At 39.6% G+C, this 19166-nt stretch overlaps 2 protein-coding genes and 1 long non-coding RNA gene across 3 annotated transcripts; 2 read left to right on the top strand and 1 right to left on the bottom strand.

Annotated features, from left to right (window-relative positions):
* Nucleotides 1-4840: 4840 nt before the first annotated feature.
* Nucleotides 4841-5600, bottom strand: LOC135335733 (uncharacterized). Its single transcript, XR_010394600.1, has 2 exons — nt 4994-5600; nt 4841-4942 (listed from the first exon to the last, which is right to left on the bottom strand). It is a non-coding gene; the product is annotated as an uncharacterized LOC135335733 (long non-coding RNA).
* Nucleotides 5601-8420: 2820 nt separating this feature from the next.
* LOC135336718 (uncharacterized) lies at nt 8421-9795 on the top strand. Its single transcript, XM_064532572.1, has one exon. The coding sequence runs from the start codon at nt 8619-8621 to the stop codon at nt 9753-9755; it is 1137 nt and encodes a 378-aa protein (XP_064388642.1). The 5' UTR covers nt 8421-8618; the 3' UTR covers nt 9756-9795.
* A 656-nt stretch (nt 9796-10451) lies between these two features.
* On the top strand, nt 10452-11900 carry LOC135336699 (uncharacterized). Its single transcript, XM_064532557.1, has one exon. The coding sequence runs from the start codon at nt 10535-10537 to the stop codon at nt 11780-11782; it is 1248 nt and encodes a 415-aa protein (XP_064388627.1). The 5' UTR covers nt 10452-10534; the 3' UTR covers nt 11783-11900.
* The last annotated feature ends 7266 nt before the right edge of the window (nt 11901-19166 follow it).

Below are 19166 nucleotides of genomic sequence, written 5' to 3'. Positions count from 1 at the left end.
GACCCACCCCGTGGCGGCACAAGCACTGTCTCACCTGGCGGCTTCGCCCCTCCCTTTTTTAATTTGGTGCCCCCCATAAAACATAAAAAATGAAAATCGACGCCATGCACTGATGCGCTGATGCACAGCAAGAATAGTTTTTGTATGAGCACGAGTGAAATATGCCATATATTGGCGAGAGTAGTGATGAGTGGTCGAGGGCCATTTAATAGCCGGCCCATGCATCACAAACAATACGCCTAGTTAAACAAATAGGCAGCCTCCCACATACAATTCTCAACATAGCCTGTATCAACTATTTGAAGACATACACTGTATATAAGGAAAGACAAATCATTTATGGTTAATGTACCGAGTGCTGTCTAGGATGTATACAACACATAGCAAAGTCTTTATGTAGAGTAACAGCCTCTCTATTTTGAGTCAGTGGCAACAGTGAATTATGGAGCTAAACACTGCCTACGATGTTGTGCACGTTAACAAAGGAAGAGAAACACAAGCCACTGCATTGCAGGAAAACACTGCCTACAATATCAACCAGAGAAGTCTCACCCAAACAGATTATGAGTACAGTACCATTGAGAACACTGGACACATAAAGCATAATACTGCTGGAGATACTAATAAATCTACCGAAAGTATTGACAACAAAAGCAACACAAAGAGAATAAGGCAAGAAGTGGCTAGAAATGAAAATGGTAAAAACGGTTTGCAATTCTTGTCATAGTAGCTTTTGTTCTGTCTCTGTTGGTAGCTGTGGCTGTACTGGTGTACACCAATATAGAGTTGAAGAATCAAATGATCAGTACTAATAAGCAAGTACAGTCCATAAACGAGCAACTAAACAACCAATCCAGTTAACAGATTCAAATCCTACAAGCTCAACTCAATGATGCAATTTTGCTCCTTCAAAACAACTTTTCTGAGCAGCTGAGCAGTACCAATAAGCAAGTACAGTCTACCAACGAGAAACTGAACAACCAATCCAGTCAATTCAGCAATTCAATCCTAGCTCTTTCAAGCAACATTTCCGAGCAAAACAAGTATACTTTGAGAAATCTCAACGACATACAGTCTATTCTTGAAGAACTGGAGCCACTTTATCTTGGAACAATCAACAACCCAGCAAGCTCTTGCAGTGACATCCCTCAAGACCGACCATCTGGAGAATACTGGATTGCCACTGACAGTACTAGCTCTCCTGTTCAGGTCTATTGTGACATGAATCAAACAAGCTGTAGCTGCAACACTGCAGGAGGATGGATGAGGGTAGCCAACCTTGACATGACTGATCCTAACCAAAACTGCTCAGAGGGATTGAGACTGGTAACCAGGACAGAACCACCATTGCGTACTTGTGGCAAACATGCACCGGGATGTGTGTCCACTACTTATTCAACGTATGGGGTAAAGTATTCAACAGTTTGTGGTCGAATCATTGCATATCAAAGTAGCACTCCAGATGCTTTTGCTCCATATTTCTTTAACAGAAATTTATCTATTGATGATGGTTACGTTGATGGTGTGAGCCTAACCCATGGTCACTCGCCTCGTCAGCACATCTGGACATTTGCTAGTGCACTTGATGAAACTCGATCCGATAATTATACGTGTCCCTGCACAAGACCTAACCTCCCCTACACTGGAGTTGTGCCTCCCTTCATTGGTCAAGATTACTTCTGTGAAACTGGAAGCCGACAGCTCATTATTCATAATACCTTCTACCCTGATGATCCACTCTGGGATGGTCAGGGATGCGGGGGTACTAGTACTTGCTGTGAGTTCAACAATCCACCGTGGTTTTGCAAGCAACTCCCTCAACCAACTACAGACAATATTGAGTTGAGGCTTTGTGGTGATGAGGGTATTAGCAATGAAGACACACCCATTGAGATAGTTGACATCTATGTTCGTTGAATTACACGCTCATGCAAGACAATTAAATGCAAATAGACAGTATTAGAGCCGAGACCCGGGTACATGCACCATTTTTTGATTTTATCAATCATAACTTTTAGCTATTATTGAATAATTAGTTACACATAATTATATACATTAATGCACATTATAGTTCTGACAGAGTCAGTGTAGTAATGTTCTCTTTCTGTTAGCAATGGAGTCATGTACGTATCACATAATTATTATAATTAACCGCAACATTGGTATGTAAGATACAATAATTATATGACAAATGACGATAACAAATGACTAAGTATAGGATATACCACACCTAAGAGGAGAATATATGGGGTGCATATCCTCTGAGTAGGTGTGGCATATCTGACTTATACCACGTTGACCGCAGCACTATAAAAGAACCTCCCCCTAGCAACAATTCAATCCACGATGCAGACCTGCAAAAAAGAACAAGACTATGCCGGATTTTGCAGCTATAGTTATTTGTACCATGATGTGCTCTGATACTAAGGAATATCCATTGAAACTCTCAGGATACTCCAGGGTACAAATCCCATGTACCCTGCTAGGGTGTACATTCATGTACCTTAGGACACATTGGCTGTTGAAGCCTTCTCTTATAACATAATTATAACCTGTAAGTACTTACCAAATAAAGAGAGAAATAAGAAACGAATCTATAAAGTCTATTTGTGTTGAAAATGCCCTGGAAGTTCTGTCATTAACTTCATTAATGCATGCTACAATAATTATATATAATTATGTGGTTAACTGGCATACCATTACATTATTTCTGCTTGGAGCTTATCACCTCTAAAGCATATACCGTAATATAGCAGGTAATTTTTAGGGGAGTAAAAATTTCATTGTTTTCGTTGTTGAAGCCCGGAACGCGAATTACTAAATTACTTTCTGCTGAGGTCATTAGTGGATAGTTGATAATTATGTACATACACTGAAACACTTATTCAATCATTAATTTTTTGTTCACATTATTGCATTGAGCACGCTTTAGATCACCAAGAAATGTTTTGTTCTAAGCACCATCCACATGCATACACCCTACAAAACTTCCTATAAAAGCACAGGAATGTATACACAGCAAATATCAAAGTTTCTGCAAGAAGAGCATTATTATGACAGCCAAGGTATTATAATTATATGCACATACTAAAAACGTTGATTTTTGGTGAAAGTATGATACAAGGTGTTGTGTTATCATGTGCATGCAGTGTAAAATGAATGAATCATCATGCAAGCAGTTAGAACAAACAAGCAAGCAGTAGAATCATCATGCAAGCCTCCCATGCACACTTCTCAGTCTAGTAAACAAGTTACAAAACAACCTGTAACTCATTGATGCATTAGAAAATCTGGAAAGGAAATATTTACCGAGTGCTGCACTTAGTATAAAACACGGGAACTAGACATTAACCTCATGCATAGTAACAGCCTCTCTGTTTCAAGTCAGTGGTAGTGTTTCAACAGTGAATTATGGAGCTAAACACTGCCTACAAAGTTGCGCACTCCAGCAAGAGAAGAGAAACACAAGCCATTGCATTGCAAGGAAACACTGCTTACAATAACTATTCTACCCAAGATAATGGCTACACTCTGGTTGAGAACAATGGGAGAGAAACATTTGCATCGAAAAATAACACCGCCTATGCAATAAACAGAGAAGTGTTTACAACAGAAACTAATGCTACCTCCGACGTTCTGAGCAATACAAACAAAAAAAGGCAATTAGGATGTGCTAAAAATAAATGTGATAAGAAGTGGTTTGCAACCCTTGCCATCCTAGCTGTTGCTTTTTTGTCTCTGTTAGTAGCTATGGCAGCACTGGTGTACACTAATATAGAGTTAAAGAACCAGGAAGATCAGTCAATGACGGAACAACTAAATAATCAATCCAGCACAATTGAGCCTTTTAATCTTGGAACAATCAACAACCCGGCAAACTCTTGCAGTGACATCCCTCAAGACCGACCATCTGGAGAGTACTGGATTGCCACTGACCGTACTAGTTCTCCTGTTCAGGTCTACTGTGACATGAATCAAACAAGCTGTAGCTGCAACACTGCAGGAGGATGGATGAGGGTAGCCAACCTTGACATGACCAATCCCAACCAAAAATGCCCAGAGGGATTGAGACTGGTAACCAGGACAGAACCACCATTGCGTACTTGTGGCCGAGTGGAAGGACAAGCAGGATGTGTGTCTATTACCTTTTCAACATTATGGGGTTGAATATTCAAAAGTTTGTGGTCGAGTCAATGCATATCAAAGTAGTACTCCGGATGCTTTTACACCATATTTCTCCAACAGATCTTTATCTATTGATGATGTTTACGTTGATGGTGTGAGCTTAACCTATGGTCAGTCGCCTTGTCAGCACATTTGAAAAGTGAAGAATTGCTCACCTTGACCAGGCTTCCTTCTCTGCAGCTGAGGCGCCTTGCTGCGGTGCTATGCCACCTTTTCAAAATACTACACAATCTAACTGACTTCCCAAACAACCCAGCAACCAAGAGAAATATGACGTACAGTAGTAGAACTGTTAACTGTTTTACTCTGGTCCCCTACCAATGTAGCCTCGATCCCAGGCCGAGTTTTCGCTTTTATAACGGTTAGGCGAACAACTGGGCCTGGTACTAGTTGTCTGCACATGCGTCAAATTTTCATTGTATATTTGTGGTCGGCAAAAATATTTAATAAATCAATAATAGAAATTTGTACACAGAAAATGCACAGAGTGAGTACACAAAAGATGGACATAGGGAGCTGCTTCAAAAAGGCCTGGGGAGTTGCCAGTTGTGCTGCAGCACAATTACAGTGACCCAGGGCAACTTCAGGATGATTGAATGCCTTCAAATTACGTTTCAAAAAGATTTAGCAGGCTGCTGGACTTCTCTGATTCTAGGCCCCAACTCGTAACTCATTGCTTGAGAAAACGTAGATTCTCTTGATGTCTCTGAGCTACCCAGCAACGCTCGAATGAGCAGGTCATACTCCAGTCCTGTGTCTGTGAGTATAGGACAATATTAAAAGAAACCAAAGACGGTTAAACCCTTACCTCAAACTGTCCAGTCTCGTCCGTTAGTATAGCCAAGAGGAGCACTGTTGGGATAGCTGGATATTAGCCATTGCTCCTGTACAGAGAAGTAGACATTTTAAATACGTGTAGATCTATACATATTAAATTTCTCGGTTATAGTGTCATTGTCGACGAGCTGATGATGGCAGCACCAAGTTCTCTAGCTCACACTCTTCACTTGATCCACCATATTAATGATGAAACTATAGTCTACCTACATTCTTGCCAAACATGAACAAGACTTGATAGCATAGCCGGCCATAGGGCCCACACAAAAATATCTGACCTTAACAAGCTTGACAAAGCTTTATACCTCTTCACTTGTTGTTCAGTCTTCAGAATAAGCTTCAGAGAAGAGAGAAGCTTCAGCTAAGAGCCATTCCAATCGATTCCAATAATGATAAAACGGGAACTGACTTCTAGTACACGATAGTACACGAATATAAATGTCACGAAAGTGAACGAGAATATCCATTCGTCAGAATCTGACGAACGACTGACGCATGCGCAGACAACTAGTACCAGGCCCAGTTGTTCGCCTAACCGTTATAAAAGCGAAAACTCGGCCTGGGATCGAGGCTACTACCAATGTAGAACATTCTTTTACAAATTCTCATTTTTTCCGCATGCAATCACAATATGGAATAGGCTGGTTAGCCACAAGGACTTTACTTTAGTAGACTGTACTAGTATAAGTTCATTTAAGTCACATCTGTATTCACATTTAGTTGACATGTTGTAACTATTAAAACGTATGTTATAGGACTCACTTCACCCTAGCTTTGTAGCTATTTGTGTATCCTTGCAATTAATTGCTAAATCTTTAATAAAAAAAAAAATAAAAAAAAATAAAAAAATCTGGACATTTGCTGGTGCACATGATGAAACTCAATCCAATAGACAGGGATGTCCCTGCACAAGACCTGACCTCACCTACACTGGAGTTGTACCTCCCTTCATCAGTCAAGACTACTTCTGTGAAACTGGAAGCCGACTGTTCATTATTCGTAGTAAGCGTATCGTCTATTATTCTGATGATAGGACAGTCAGGGATGCGGGGGTACCAGTACTTGCTGTGAGTTCAACAATCCACCATGGTTCTGCAAGCAACTCCCTCAACCAACTACAGACGATATCGAGTTGAGGCTTTGTGGTGATGAGTTTATTAGCAATGAAGACACACCCATTGAGATAGTTGAGATGTACATACGCTGAAAATACTTATTATAAACATTAAACACTCAACTAACGCATGTTCTGTACGTATTAGTTATTGCAATATTAAGTCACCAAGATCACATGCTATACTTTTTAGCTAGCATAATTATTGCTTTACATTTCTCATATTAAATACAAACTGACACATGCAAGCATAGCAAGAAACCATCTTGCATAGAGTACAATTCATAGTACAACATCAACTATATAATAGTTAGACACTGTTTTGGAGGTGTCTATGGAATTTAGAAGCGCAAGGGCTGATTTAGTAACCCGAGCGTAGCGAGGGTACTAAAGTGGCTGAGGGCTTCTAAATCACATAGTGTCTAACTCATTTAGACTAGTGTGCATGCTCAAACCTTGCCCTCGATACTTGACTACAATAAATTACTTGGCAACAGAACACTAGGTATAATTATATAAGTAAGTTGAAGGTACACTAAGTCCCATAGTATACCTGCTCTGAGGCACTTTTCTCATGTACTTCCCATGTACTTCAAAATTGCTTCTTGGAGCTTACCACCTCTATAAAGCATATATGCAGTAGACTGTCGCTATTCCAGCTCTCTGAAGTACGGCCACTCGCTATTCCATATACTGGCCAGTGCTGACTGCCACAAACTAGGTTTTCAATGTACGTTTTTGGTTCCATTGAAATGTATCTACTGCATGTAACACACAAACTAGCAATGAAACTATCTTAAGCATGCAATGAACTTATAGTTTTGCTGAAAGCTCGCAACTTTTTTATGAGTAAACAGTAAACACCATACAGTTAAGTAATCCAAGTGAATTGGAATCAAGGCTAAAAGCTAAGATAATGGTTACCTGGTATAATTATAATAATCAAGAAAAGCATGCCTATTAATTTTATCAGTCTTAATTTGTTAGTAAATTCATACTTCTCTTATACTTGTTGCCTTTTGATCTCTGAGATCAAAGGAGTATAGCAGTGCCATTATATGACATACACAAATTTGAACTTTCTGTAAAGTTCCCCACCTCCCACCAAAAGAGAAGAGATTATTGACCACTTTTACATGCATTGCAAACAGCAACCCCAAAAATAATATCCATGTACTAACTAATCAGAACTTACCCGCTATATATACGGTAGATAGATAGATAGAAGTGCTTTTTTAATTTGAGTAAACTATACAAAGTGTTGGCAACATTAAGAAGACTAGTCTCAGACCTTAGTGCTGCAATTGCTGTAATAATTATAATCAGAGCAAATGAGAAGATGTTACTACAAGCAATTAATATCCAATCATCATACTCTGTGTACGAACATTGCCACACATGTAATAATTCTGTCAAACAACTAAATATGGTAGGAACAGTGACTAAATGAAAGAATCATCATTCAAGGGGTCAGAACAAACATGCAAGTGGTAGAATCATCACACAAGCCTCCCACCATTCTCTTATACCACAACTTGTAACTGTTGGTATCAAATGACACGAACACTTACTGAATATAGGGAGATACCACTGGAATGAAACCATACTTAGCTAGCCGAGATTCATTTGAGCGCACAGCTGAATCTTACTGTTCTCATGAAAAATACAAACAAATTGAGACATTGAATGAAATGGATTCAAAAGCAGCCAGGTAGAAAACTGGTCAAGTTGTATAACTATAGAGATCAATGTGACAGCACTAAATCCTTTACTGAGAACTAGCTAGCCAAAATCGCATATTTTAATCTGGTGCACTTAGATGGACTCTCAGTTACCTAATGCACTTGGCGGCACAACGATTAAAACCTAGTCTTGGCTAAGTGTGTTGTGTTCTAAGCACCATCCACATGCATACACCCTACAAAACTTCCTATAAAAGTACAGGAATGTATACACAGCAAATATCGAAGTTTCTGCAAGAAGAGCATTATTGTGACAGCCATGGTATAATAATTATATGCATGTAATTAAAACCGATCTTTGGTGAATTCGAAACCATGGTACAAGGTGTTGTGTTATCATGCGCATGCAGTGCCAAATGAATGAATCATCATGCAAGCAGTCAGAACAAACAAGCAAGCAGTAGAATCATCATGCAAGCCTCCCATGCACACTTCTCTTGTAACAAGTTACACAACAACCTGTAACTCATCGATGCTGCATTAGACAAATCTGAAAGGGAAATATTTACCGAGTGCTGCACCACTTAGTATAAAACATGGGAACTACATGAACCCCATGCATGCACAGTAACAGCCTCTCTATTTCAAGTCAGTGGTAGAGTTTCAACGGTGAATTATGGAGCTAAACACTGCCTACAAAGTTGCGCACTCCAGCAAGAGAAGAGAAACACAAGCCATTGCATTGAAAGAAAATACTGCTTACAATAATTATCTATTCTACCCAAGATAATGGCTATACTATGGTTGAGAACAATGGGAGAGAAACGTTTGCATTGAAAAATAACACAGCCTATGCAATAAACAGAGAAGTGTTTACAACAGAAACTAATTCCACCTCCAACGTTCTGAGCAATACAAACAAAAAAAGTCTAAGATGTGCTAAAAATGGATGTACTAAGAAGTGGTTTGCAATCTTTACTGTCCTAGTTGTTGCTTTTTTGTCTCTGTTAGTAGCTGTGGCAGCACTGGTGTACACCAACATAGTGTTGAAGAACCAGGATAATCAGTCAATGACAAAACAACTAAATAACCAATCCAGCACAATTGAGCCTTTTAATCTTGGAACAATCAACAACCCAGCTAGCTCTTGTAGTGACATCTCTCAAGACCGACCATCTGGACAATACTGGATTGCCACTGACACTAGCTCTCGTGTTCAGGTCTACTGTGACATGGACCGAACAAGCTGTAGCTGCAACACTGCAGGAGGATGGATGAGGGTAGCCAACCTTGACATGACCAATCCCAACCAAAACTGCCCAGTCCAACTCAGATTAATGAACAGGAAAACAGCACCATTACGTACTTGTGGCCGAATAGAAGAACCAGCACGATGTGTGTCCACTACCTATTCAACGTATGGGGTGGAGTATTTAAAAATTTGTGGTCGAATCATTGCATATCAAATTGCTTCACCGGATGCTTTTGCTCCATATTTCTACAACAGAGCTTTATCTATTGATGATGTTTACGTTGATGGTGTGAGCCTAACCCATGGACAGTCGCCTCGTCACCATATCTGGACATTTGCTAATGCAGTCGATGAAACTCAATCCACTGGTTATGCATGTCCCTGCACAAGACGACCTGACCTCACCTACACTGGAATTGTACCTCCCTTCATCGGTCAAGACTACTTCTGTGAAACTGGAAGCAGAGAGAAATTTAGATATAATACCTTCTATCATGATGACCCACTCTGGGATGGTCAGGGATGCGGGGGTAACAGTACTTGCTGTGAGTTCAACAACCCACCGTGGTTCTGCAAGCAACTCCCTCAACCGACTACAGACGATATAGAGTTGAGGCTTTGTGGAAATGAGCGTATTAGTAATGAAGACACACCCATTGAGATAGTTGAGATGTACATACGCTGAACACTTAGTCAATCATAGAACTAAACACATTAAATACCAACATAACACAAATTCTGTATAAATTATACGTATTTTGCAATTAAACATGAAAAGAATAATAGGCAATTTGACTAGGCTGTGGACTTGAGCATAAAAGAAAGGTAACAATCGTCTTGAGCATAATCTACTATTGTACATCAGATGTAAGCGGAGAGTAACCTGACTTCCTGTATCTGTCACAAGCTTGGAATTTGCACACTGACCAATCCAAGCGTGGGTGATGTAATCTATCAACTAATCTAAGTGTGGGTGATGTAATCTACTTTCTTGATAGATTACATCACTCACGCTTGGATTGGTCAGTGTGCAAATTCCAAGCTTGTGACAGATACAGGAAGTCACGTTACTCTCTGCATACATCTGATACCACAGTACGCCTATATTTGATACTCTCTCTCTATCATAATTATGGCGATATGAGGAATCAAATCGTTCTGCTCTGTTTACAAACATTGCATATTATGGTGTGTTATAGGTGCCAAAATGAGCAAGGGGTCTGAACAAATTAACATATGAGTGGTAGAATCACCATAAATTATACCACAAGCCTCCCACAATTCTCCTGTAACTGTTGGCATTGATAACTTAAACACATACTGAATAAGGAGATATCAATTAGACAAACCTAGAAGGGAAATGCACCGAGGGCATGTTGCACTGTATAACACAGCAACTACAATAAGTCTATACAGTAACAGCCTCTATATTTCAAGCCAGTAGTAGAGTTTCAACAGTGAATTATGGAACCAAACACTGCCTACAATATTGTGCATGCTAGCAACAGAAGAGAAAAAGAAACACAAGACACTGCTTACAATAACGACGAAATTTCTCAAGATGAGAGATATTCCTCCCAAGATAATGGCTACAGTGTCGTTGAGAACAATGGGAGAGAAACGTTCGCATCAAAAATTAACACAGCCTATGCAATAAGCGGAGAAACGAATATAACAGAAAGTAATTCCACCTCCAATGTTCTGAGCAATACAAAGAAAAAAAGGAAAGGATGTGCTAAAAAGTGGTTTGCAATTTTTGCCGTCGTAGCTTTTGTTCTGTCTCTGTTAGTAGCTGTGGCAGCACTGGTGTACACCAATATAGAGTTGAAAAACCAGGAAGATCAGTCAATGAGGGAACAAATAAATAACCAATCCAGCACAATTGAGTCTTTTAATCTTGGAACAATCAACAATCCAGCAAGCTCTTGTAGTGATATCTCTCAAGACCGACCATCTGGAGAATACTGGATGGCCCCTCACACTAGTTCTCGTGCTCGGGTCTACTGTGACATGAATCGAACAAGCTGTAGCTGCAACACTGCAAGAGGATGGATGAGGGTAGCCAACCTCGACATGACCGATCTCAACCAAAACTGCCCAGCTGAATTGAGACTGGTAACCAGGACAACACCACCATTGCGTACTTGTGGCCGAATGGAAGGACGAGCAGTGTGTACTTCCACTATCTTTCCAACTTATGGGGTGGAGTACTCAAACGTTTGTGGTCGAATCATTGCATATCAAAGTAGTACTCCGGATGCTTTCACTCCATATTTCAATAACAGAGCTTTATCTATTGATGATGTTTACGTTGATGGTGTGAGCCTAACCCATGGACAGTCGCCTCGTCAGCACATCTGGACATTCGCTAATGCAATCGATGAAATTCAATCCGATGCCGAGGTTTGTCCCTGCACACAACCTGACCTCCCCTACACTGGAGTTGTACCTCCCTTCATCGGTCAAGACTACTTTTGTGAAACTGGAAGTCGACAAGCATTTCGTCATAATACCTTTTACACTGATGATCCACTCTGGGATGGTCAGGGATGCGGGGGTACCAGTACTTGCTGTGAGTTCAACAATCCACCGTGGTTCTGCAAGCAACTCCCTCAACCAACTACAGATAATATCGAGTTGAGGCTTTGTTCTGATCAAGACATTGATGATGAAGAGACACCTATTGAGATAATAGAGATGTACATACGCTAAAATAGACATATCAAATCCTAGAACTGAAACTTAATAAATATTCTGTACAGCCGTTTGTGAGGCATATACATGTACAATGTACTGTAATCTCAAATTTGAATGATCATAACTTGATGAGTGCTGGTGGTCCAGATTGTTTTTGGAAAGTTTAGAAAGATCTGACCTCATCAAATATGCAATTAGGGCATCCAAATTAAAAGCTAAGCACATGCACAATTTTAAATGGCTTCTTTTAAACTGAAAATTAATAGTAATATCAGCTCAACATGTATTCTAGTTGGGCGTGGCCCGGCCGTCCCTGAAGGGAGATCGGGATTTCAAGCTTATGTCAGGATTTGTGCTGCTGGATTATGTAACACGCTGATAGCAGTGACAAAAAACTGGAAGTGACATCACTAGTAGTATGAATATTCTTATTCTGAAGTGGGTGTTAAATAATTGTACCTTGCTTGCGGTTGCGCAACTGGCCTGGACGTGACACAGACCACATTAGAAATGCTGCAATCTGATTGGGCTGCAAGTATAGTTGCAGCAAAGACAAATCCCAGATTGGCTTGAAACCCGTCTTCCCACCAGGGACAATCGGGCCATGCCCAACTACATGTATTCCTGACTCAACATAATTATACATGTCTGTCTGCACTATATACACTGGCAAAACAATAATTAATACAGGGCAGGCATATATGCATGACAATCTTTAGAGCGGAACCCTACCTGGCATGACAATCTTTAGAGCAATAATTTGGAACCCCACTTTATAGCAGAAACTATGAGCCATTTAGTTCCTAATAACTATTCTTGAGAATATAACTTTTGTAATGATTCTATCTCTATTAAACCAATGAACTGCCTTCGTGTCAGAGGTACCACATTCCCATGACATCATTGACTTCAGATCGTTTCATCATAGGTGTATAGATACATAAAGTAGCCAGTTAAAAGTGCCTGAGCACTACTAGCATGCATGCATGCAGGAACACTGAATTGAACACGCTTAAGAGGCTGATGCGATGTTCTGAGTCATCTGATGCCAAGATGAGTGGGAGGCTGCCCATTTTAGTATATGTAGGTGTATTCTTATTTGGGGTTCTTAGTTAATAACAATACACCTGCATACTAAAATGAGCAGCCTCCCACTCATCTCTAACTGTAATTTGGACTTAAAAACAAGACGATGCCAATTATACTCAGGACCCAGGGTATTTTTGCCTGCTCTATTTACAAAACAATGCATGTAGTATGTACATGTACGGATTTGTGTTCAGAAATACGTGATACTTTTACCAAAAGAAGCATGTAAACTCAAAAGAAAGGCCAAGAGAATAATACCACCAAACTGTTACTCACAGACGATTAGTACTAATAAACAAGTACAGTCATGAGGGAGCAACTAAATAACCAATCCAGTCAACTCAGCAAATCCCAACTCTTTCAAGCAGCATTTCTGAGCAAGATAAAAATGAGAAATATCAATGACGTACAGTCCATTACTGCTGAGTTAGGTCCAATAGCATCCTATCTCAATGACGTACAGTCCATTATTGCTGAGTTAGGTCCAATAGCATCCTATCTCAATGACGTATACAATCTGCCACTTTATCTTGGAACAATCAAACCAGACCAGCTCTTGCAGTAAGCTCCCTCAAGGCTGAGCATCTGGAGAATACTGGATTGCCACTGACAATACTAGCTTTCCTGTTCAGGTCTACTGTGACATGAGCTATAGCATAAACATAGAGTACTGCTGTCAACTAATAGAAATTCTCAATTCTATAAAATTCGTACTTAAGCATTTAAAAAATTAACTATATTTTAGTGAAGAAAATAAGTTTTAGGTAGTAGCTAGTTAGACTATACTCCTTGCTCAGTGGCGGATCCAGAAAAAATGAAAGGGGGGTCATGGGTAGCCTCCAACACTGCATTATAACAACCTCTTCAAATATTAAAGGATGAATCTATAGAGGAAATGAATTTAATGCTGAACTGTATTGAGTATTACATAGCTATATAGCTGCATTTGTACCATGATGTGCTCTGACACTAAGGAATATCCATTGAAACTCTCAGGATACTCCAGGGTACAAATCCCATGTATATATACCCTGCAAGGGTACATTGGCTGTGGTCAGCCTAAAGCCCAGCCTCCATTAAAGGAGCCTCTCTTTTATAGAACACTACTGTGACACACTTGGATCACATTGTGAAGATAAATTCTTCAGTATCCAGATTCACTAAAACTATGACTGGGTTGTCTGAAGTTGTAAATGTGGTTTGTCAAGTACAAGCACACCCACACAAAATGTGCACAGTGCATGCACACCACACACAACAAAGAGTGTTTTACTACTATACTCAGTTGTAAATGTGTGGATAACAGCTTCTAATTGCTTCTAATCAATATGTGTTCATAGTACAAGCTACCTGTGCCTGGATATCAAGGATGTATTGGATTTGTACTATACCGAGGGCAGTTCTATGTATTCCCCGAGGGCGCACCATGGTACAATTATTACTTATACTATTAAGATTTAGCACTACAGGGATCAATAATTATGGTTGCCACATAATAATTATGTCAAACCACTATAATGTGCATGTTAACAGTTCGAATCATCATGCAAGCTGTCAGAACAATCATGTAAGCAGAAGAATCGTGCAAGCCTCTTATAACATAACCTGTAACTGTTAGCGTCAATGACTTGAGACAAACCTAGAAGGAAATGCATGTATACCGATCGAGTGTTGCACTTACCAACATTCAGCTAAGTCTATATAGTAACAGCCCCTCTATTTCAAGCCAGTGGTAGAGTTTTGTGGTATCCTTACCATATGGAACTAACATTAAGATAAAGACTGTGATTCCGTGACTGTGATTCCGTAAATACTGTACTGTACCTGTTGTGTTAGTTCTAGTGGTTCCTTTCTAGTTTCATGTCCTTATTTAGTCATTTCTGTACCACTAGTACCACTAGTGTTCTAGAAGGTTCTTTCTAGTATTGTAAATAACCTGTGTATTTTGTACGTATCAGAGTTCTGAATTATTGAAGTTATTTCAAGTTTCAACAGTGAATTATGGATCCAAATGTTGCCTACGATGTTGTGCATGCTAACAACAGAAGAGACACACAAGCCCCCATATCGCAGGAAAACACCGCTTACAATATCCACCAGAGAAGTCTCACCCAAACAGACGAAGATAATGAGTACAGTACAGTTGAGAACACTGGATACATAGAGCATAATGCTGCTGGAGATACTAAATCTACCGAAAGTAGTGTCCTGGACAACAAAAGCAACACAAAGAGAATAAGGCAAAAAGTGGCTAAAAATGAATCTGGTAAAAAATGGTTTGCAATTCTTGTCGTTGTAGCTTTTGTTCTGTCTCTGTTGGTAGCTGTGGCAGCACTGGTGTACACCAATATAGAGTTGAAGAACCAGATGATTAGTACTAATAAGCAAGTACAGTCCATGAACGAGCAACTGAACAACCAATCCAGTCAATTCAGCAATTTAATCCTAGCTCTTTCAAGCAACATTTCTGAGCAAAATGAAATTATTATTCGAGACCTTAATGACCTATGGTCCATTATCGCTGAGTTAGTTCCAATGGCATTCTATCCTGGAACAAGAATAGGAAACCCAGCTAGCTCTTGTAGTGACATTGCTCAAGACAGACCATCTGGTGAACAAGCTGTAGCTGCAACACTACTGGAGGATGGATGAGGGTAGCCAACCTTGACATGACCGATTCCAACCAAAATTGCCCAGCTGGATTGAGACTGCTTACCAGAACAGTACCACCATTGCGTACTTGTGGTCGAGTGGAAGGACAAAGAGGATGTATTTCCACCACCTATTCAACTTATGGGGTGGAGTATTCGAAAGTTTGTGGTCGAATCATTGCATATCAAAATAGTACTCCAGCTTTCAAAGCTTATTTCTACAACAGAGCTTTATCTATTGATCGTGTTTATGTTGATGGTGTGAGCCTAACCCATGGACAGTCGCCTCGTCAGCACATCTGGACATTTGTGAATGCACTTGATGAAACTCGATCCTCTGCTCCAGTATGTCCCTGCACAAGACCTGACCTCACCTACACTGGAGTTGTACCTCCCTTCATTGGTCAAGACTACTTCTGTGAAACTGGAAGTCGACAGCTCATTATTACTAATACTCGTATCGTCTATTCTGATGATCCAGTCTGGGATGGTCAGGGATGCGGGGGTAACAGTACTTGCTGTGAGTTCAACAATCCACCGTGGTTCTGCAAGCAACTTCCTTAACCAACTACAGACGATATCGAGTTGAGGCTTTGTGGTGATGAGGACATTAGTAATGAAGACACACCCATTGAGCTAGTTGAGATCTACGTTCGTTGAATCACACGCACAAGGCAATTAGACAGTATATGTACTACTAGAACCAACACCCAGAATAGTATACTGTTCAGTAGTTAGTCCATGCACATGTGTTTTCTATCTCTTATTAACTGTGTGATTATTATACTATTTATGCGAGTGGCTTTCATTTGCCATAGCACAATTAATTCAAAGCCTGCACAATATTTTCATTGAAATCGTGCCGCCATGAAATAAGTATAATTATCATCGAATAATATTTTAGAGCCAAAAATTGGCCAATTTGCAGGTGTTATCACCTCTAAAGCATAACCATATTATTAGCGGGTAATTTTCGGGGGGGCAAACATTTCATTGTTTTCGTGGTTAAAGCCCTGAACGCGAATATTTTACCCACAACAGAAGAGATTATTGACCACCTTTACCTGCAGTGCAAACAGCAACCTAAAAAATAACATCCACGTACTAACTAACCCGCTATATATACGGTAGATAGATAGATAAAAGTGCTTTTTTAATTTTGAGTAAACTATGACAAAGTGTTGGCAACATTAAGAAGACTAGTCTCAGACCTTAGTGCTGCAATTGCTGTAATAACTAGTGTTCAAGCTGGCGCTGTGCTAATGCCTCTCGCCATGTTTTTGCTTTCGCTGAAAAGTATTAGAGTGTTATATTAGTTTCTATAATGAATTTTATATTAAAGTTAGCTTATCTATATAAAGTCACTGAGAAGAAAAGACTTATTTACATGCATCTATTGTTGTATTATGTGGCTTACTAGGACCTCAAGAAAGAAGAAAATTGATTCTTCCAAGATCTGTAGTTCAGTGTATATAATATCTAAGAAGAAAAGACCTGTGTACATGCATATTGTTATCTATATTGTTATATGGTAGTGTTTTGTGGCTTACCAGGCCTTCAAGACAAAGATGATTCTGCCAGGAGGATCTGGATCTGGATCTTGGATATTATTATTTTCTCACACGTGGGGAATGAGCGCGCATGCGCATTACATACACAGGAATAATTAAAGGGTGTGTCCAAAGAGATCAATTTCACAAATGGCTACTGCTAGCTAGCTGTTTTAACAGATATTTTCTGAGTATTGTAGCTAACAAAAAGCTAGCGCTTTAGTGCAAGGCTAACTCATATGTTGAATAGAAAGTTTGTGCGGACAGATGATGCTATGAAAGATTCTGAAGAGACTGCAACAGCCTTCAATGTGAGTCAAACTATAGCCATAACTCGAGAAAGAAGCTTTAGTTTGCAAATCCACGAATCAAAATCCAAGAGAACGTGGCTAGAAGCCTATAGAAGCTGTTAGTTTTCGTCGCATTGCAACCGTTGAGCAGTTACAGCTGGAACAGACACACAGACACACACACAGACACACACACAGTCAGCTTTACCGTATCCCTTGTGCGGCTACGCCTCGAGGCATAATTATAACCAGCAAATGAGAAGATGTTACTACAAGCAATCAATATCCAATCATCATACTCTGTGTACGAACATTGCCACACATGTAATAATTATGTTAAATAACAAAATATGGTGTGAACAGTGACTAAATGAAAGAATCATCATTCAAGGGGTCAGAACAAACATGCAAGTGGTAGAATCATCATACACAAGCCTCCCACAATTCTCTTATGCCACAACTTGTAACTGTTGGTATCAAATGACATGAACACTTACTGAATATAGGGAGATACCACTGGAATGAAACCATACTTAGCTAGCCGAGATTCATTTGAGCGCACAGCTGAACCTGTTAAGCTAGTTACTGTTCTCATGAAAAATACAAGCAAATTGAGACATTGGACTCAAATGCAGCCAGGTAGAAAACTGGTCAAGTTGTATAACTATATATATAGAGATCAATGTTACAGCATTAAATCCTTCACTGAGAACTAGCTAGCCAAAACTGCGTATTTTAATGCTGGTGCACTTAGATGGACTCTCGGTTACGTAATGCATTCGGCGGCATAAAGATTAAAACCTAGTCTTGGATAAGTGTGGTGTGTTCTAAGCACCATCCACATGCATGCACCTTACAAAACTTCCTATAAAAGTACAGGAATGTATATACACAGCAAATATCGAAGGGCACTGATTTAGTATCCCGAGCGTAGCGAGGGTACTAAAGTGGCTAAGGGCTTCTAAATCACATAGTGTCTAACTCATTTAGACTAGTGTGCATGCTCAAACCTTGCCCTCGATACTTGACTACACTACAATTACTTGGCAACAGAACACTAGGTATATATAAGTAAGTTGAAGGTACACTAAGTCCCATAGTATACCTGCTCTGAGGCACTTTTCTCATGTACTTCCCATGTACTTCCCATGTAGATCTTATCATAGATAGTAGAGGAAGGGGATTGGAAACACAGGCAATTAACACTATTTCACACGGACCGTCCTCAATTATAGCCGCGACCATGGATGCAGCTTAAAGTGCTGAGCTTGCAATAAACTTTTTGTGCACTAATGGCATTTTATGCTAAACTAAAAGCTTAAGCAAGCATAGACAACAATGAACAATGAACAAAAGGTATAAGCATGATCTAAACATAATTATACATAAATTATCAATGTTCTTCCAGTGATTTCTCAGTCCAAGTTCTTGCCACACATCGACACTGCGGTGACAAAATCAGAGCATGAATAGTGATTTTCAAAATTTAATGGATTGGAAGCAATAATATGGACATTGATCTTTAATATTGCCGAGTCTCGAATATAAACTCAACTTAGTTATGGAGATGCTACCCCGCAAAGATGGCTAGTGGAAATCAACAAATCGGTCAATAACTCAAGAAGTATGATATCCCCACTTCCAATATATAGCTGAAGCAATAAAGTACCATCATGTACTACTACTGTGACCATTCATTTACAATAGATGCAATTCATAAGTCAGTTCTTATCCCACAAATAAAAAGAAGAAGCTAAGTGTTGTAAAATCTTCAAATTTTGTGTGCTACCAAGAGTGAACATGACTTCTAGCTAGATAA

Source organism: Halichondria panicea, chromosome 5 (assembly GCF_963675165.1).
Source record: "Halichondria panicea chromosome 5, odHalPani1.1, whole genome shotgun sequence".
NCBI classification, from domain to species: domain Eukaryota; kingdom Metazoa; phylum Porifera; class Demospongiae; order Suberitida; family Halichondriidae; genus Halichondria; species Halichondria panicea.
The sequence above is the reverse complement of the archived record's forward strand: the minus strand, read 5'-3'. Positions and strand labels throughout refer to the sequence as shown.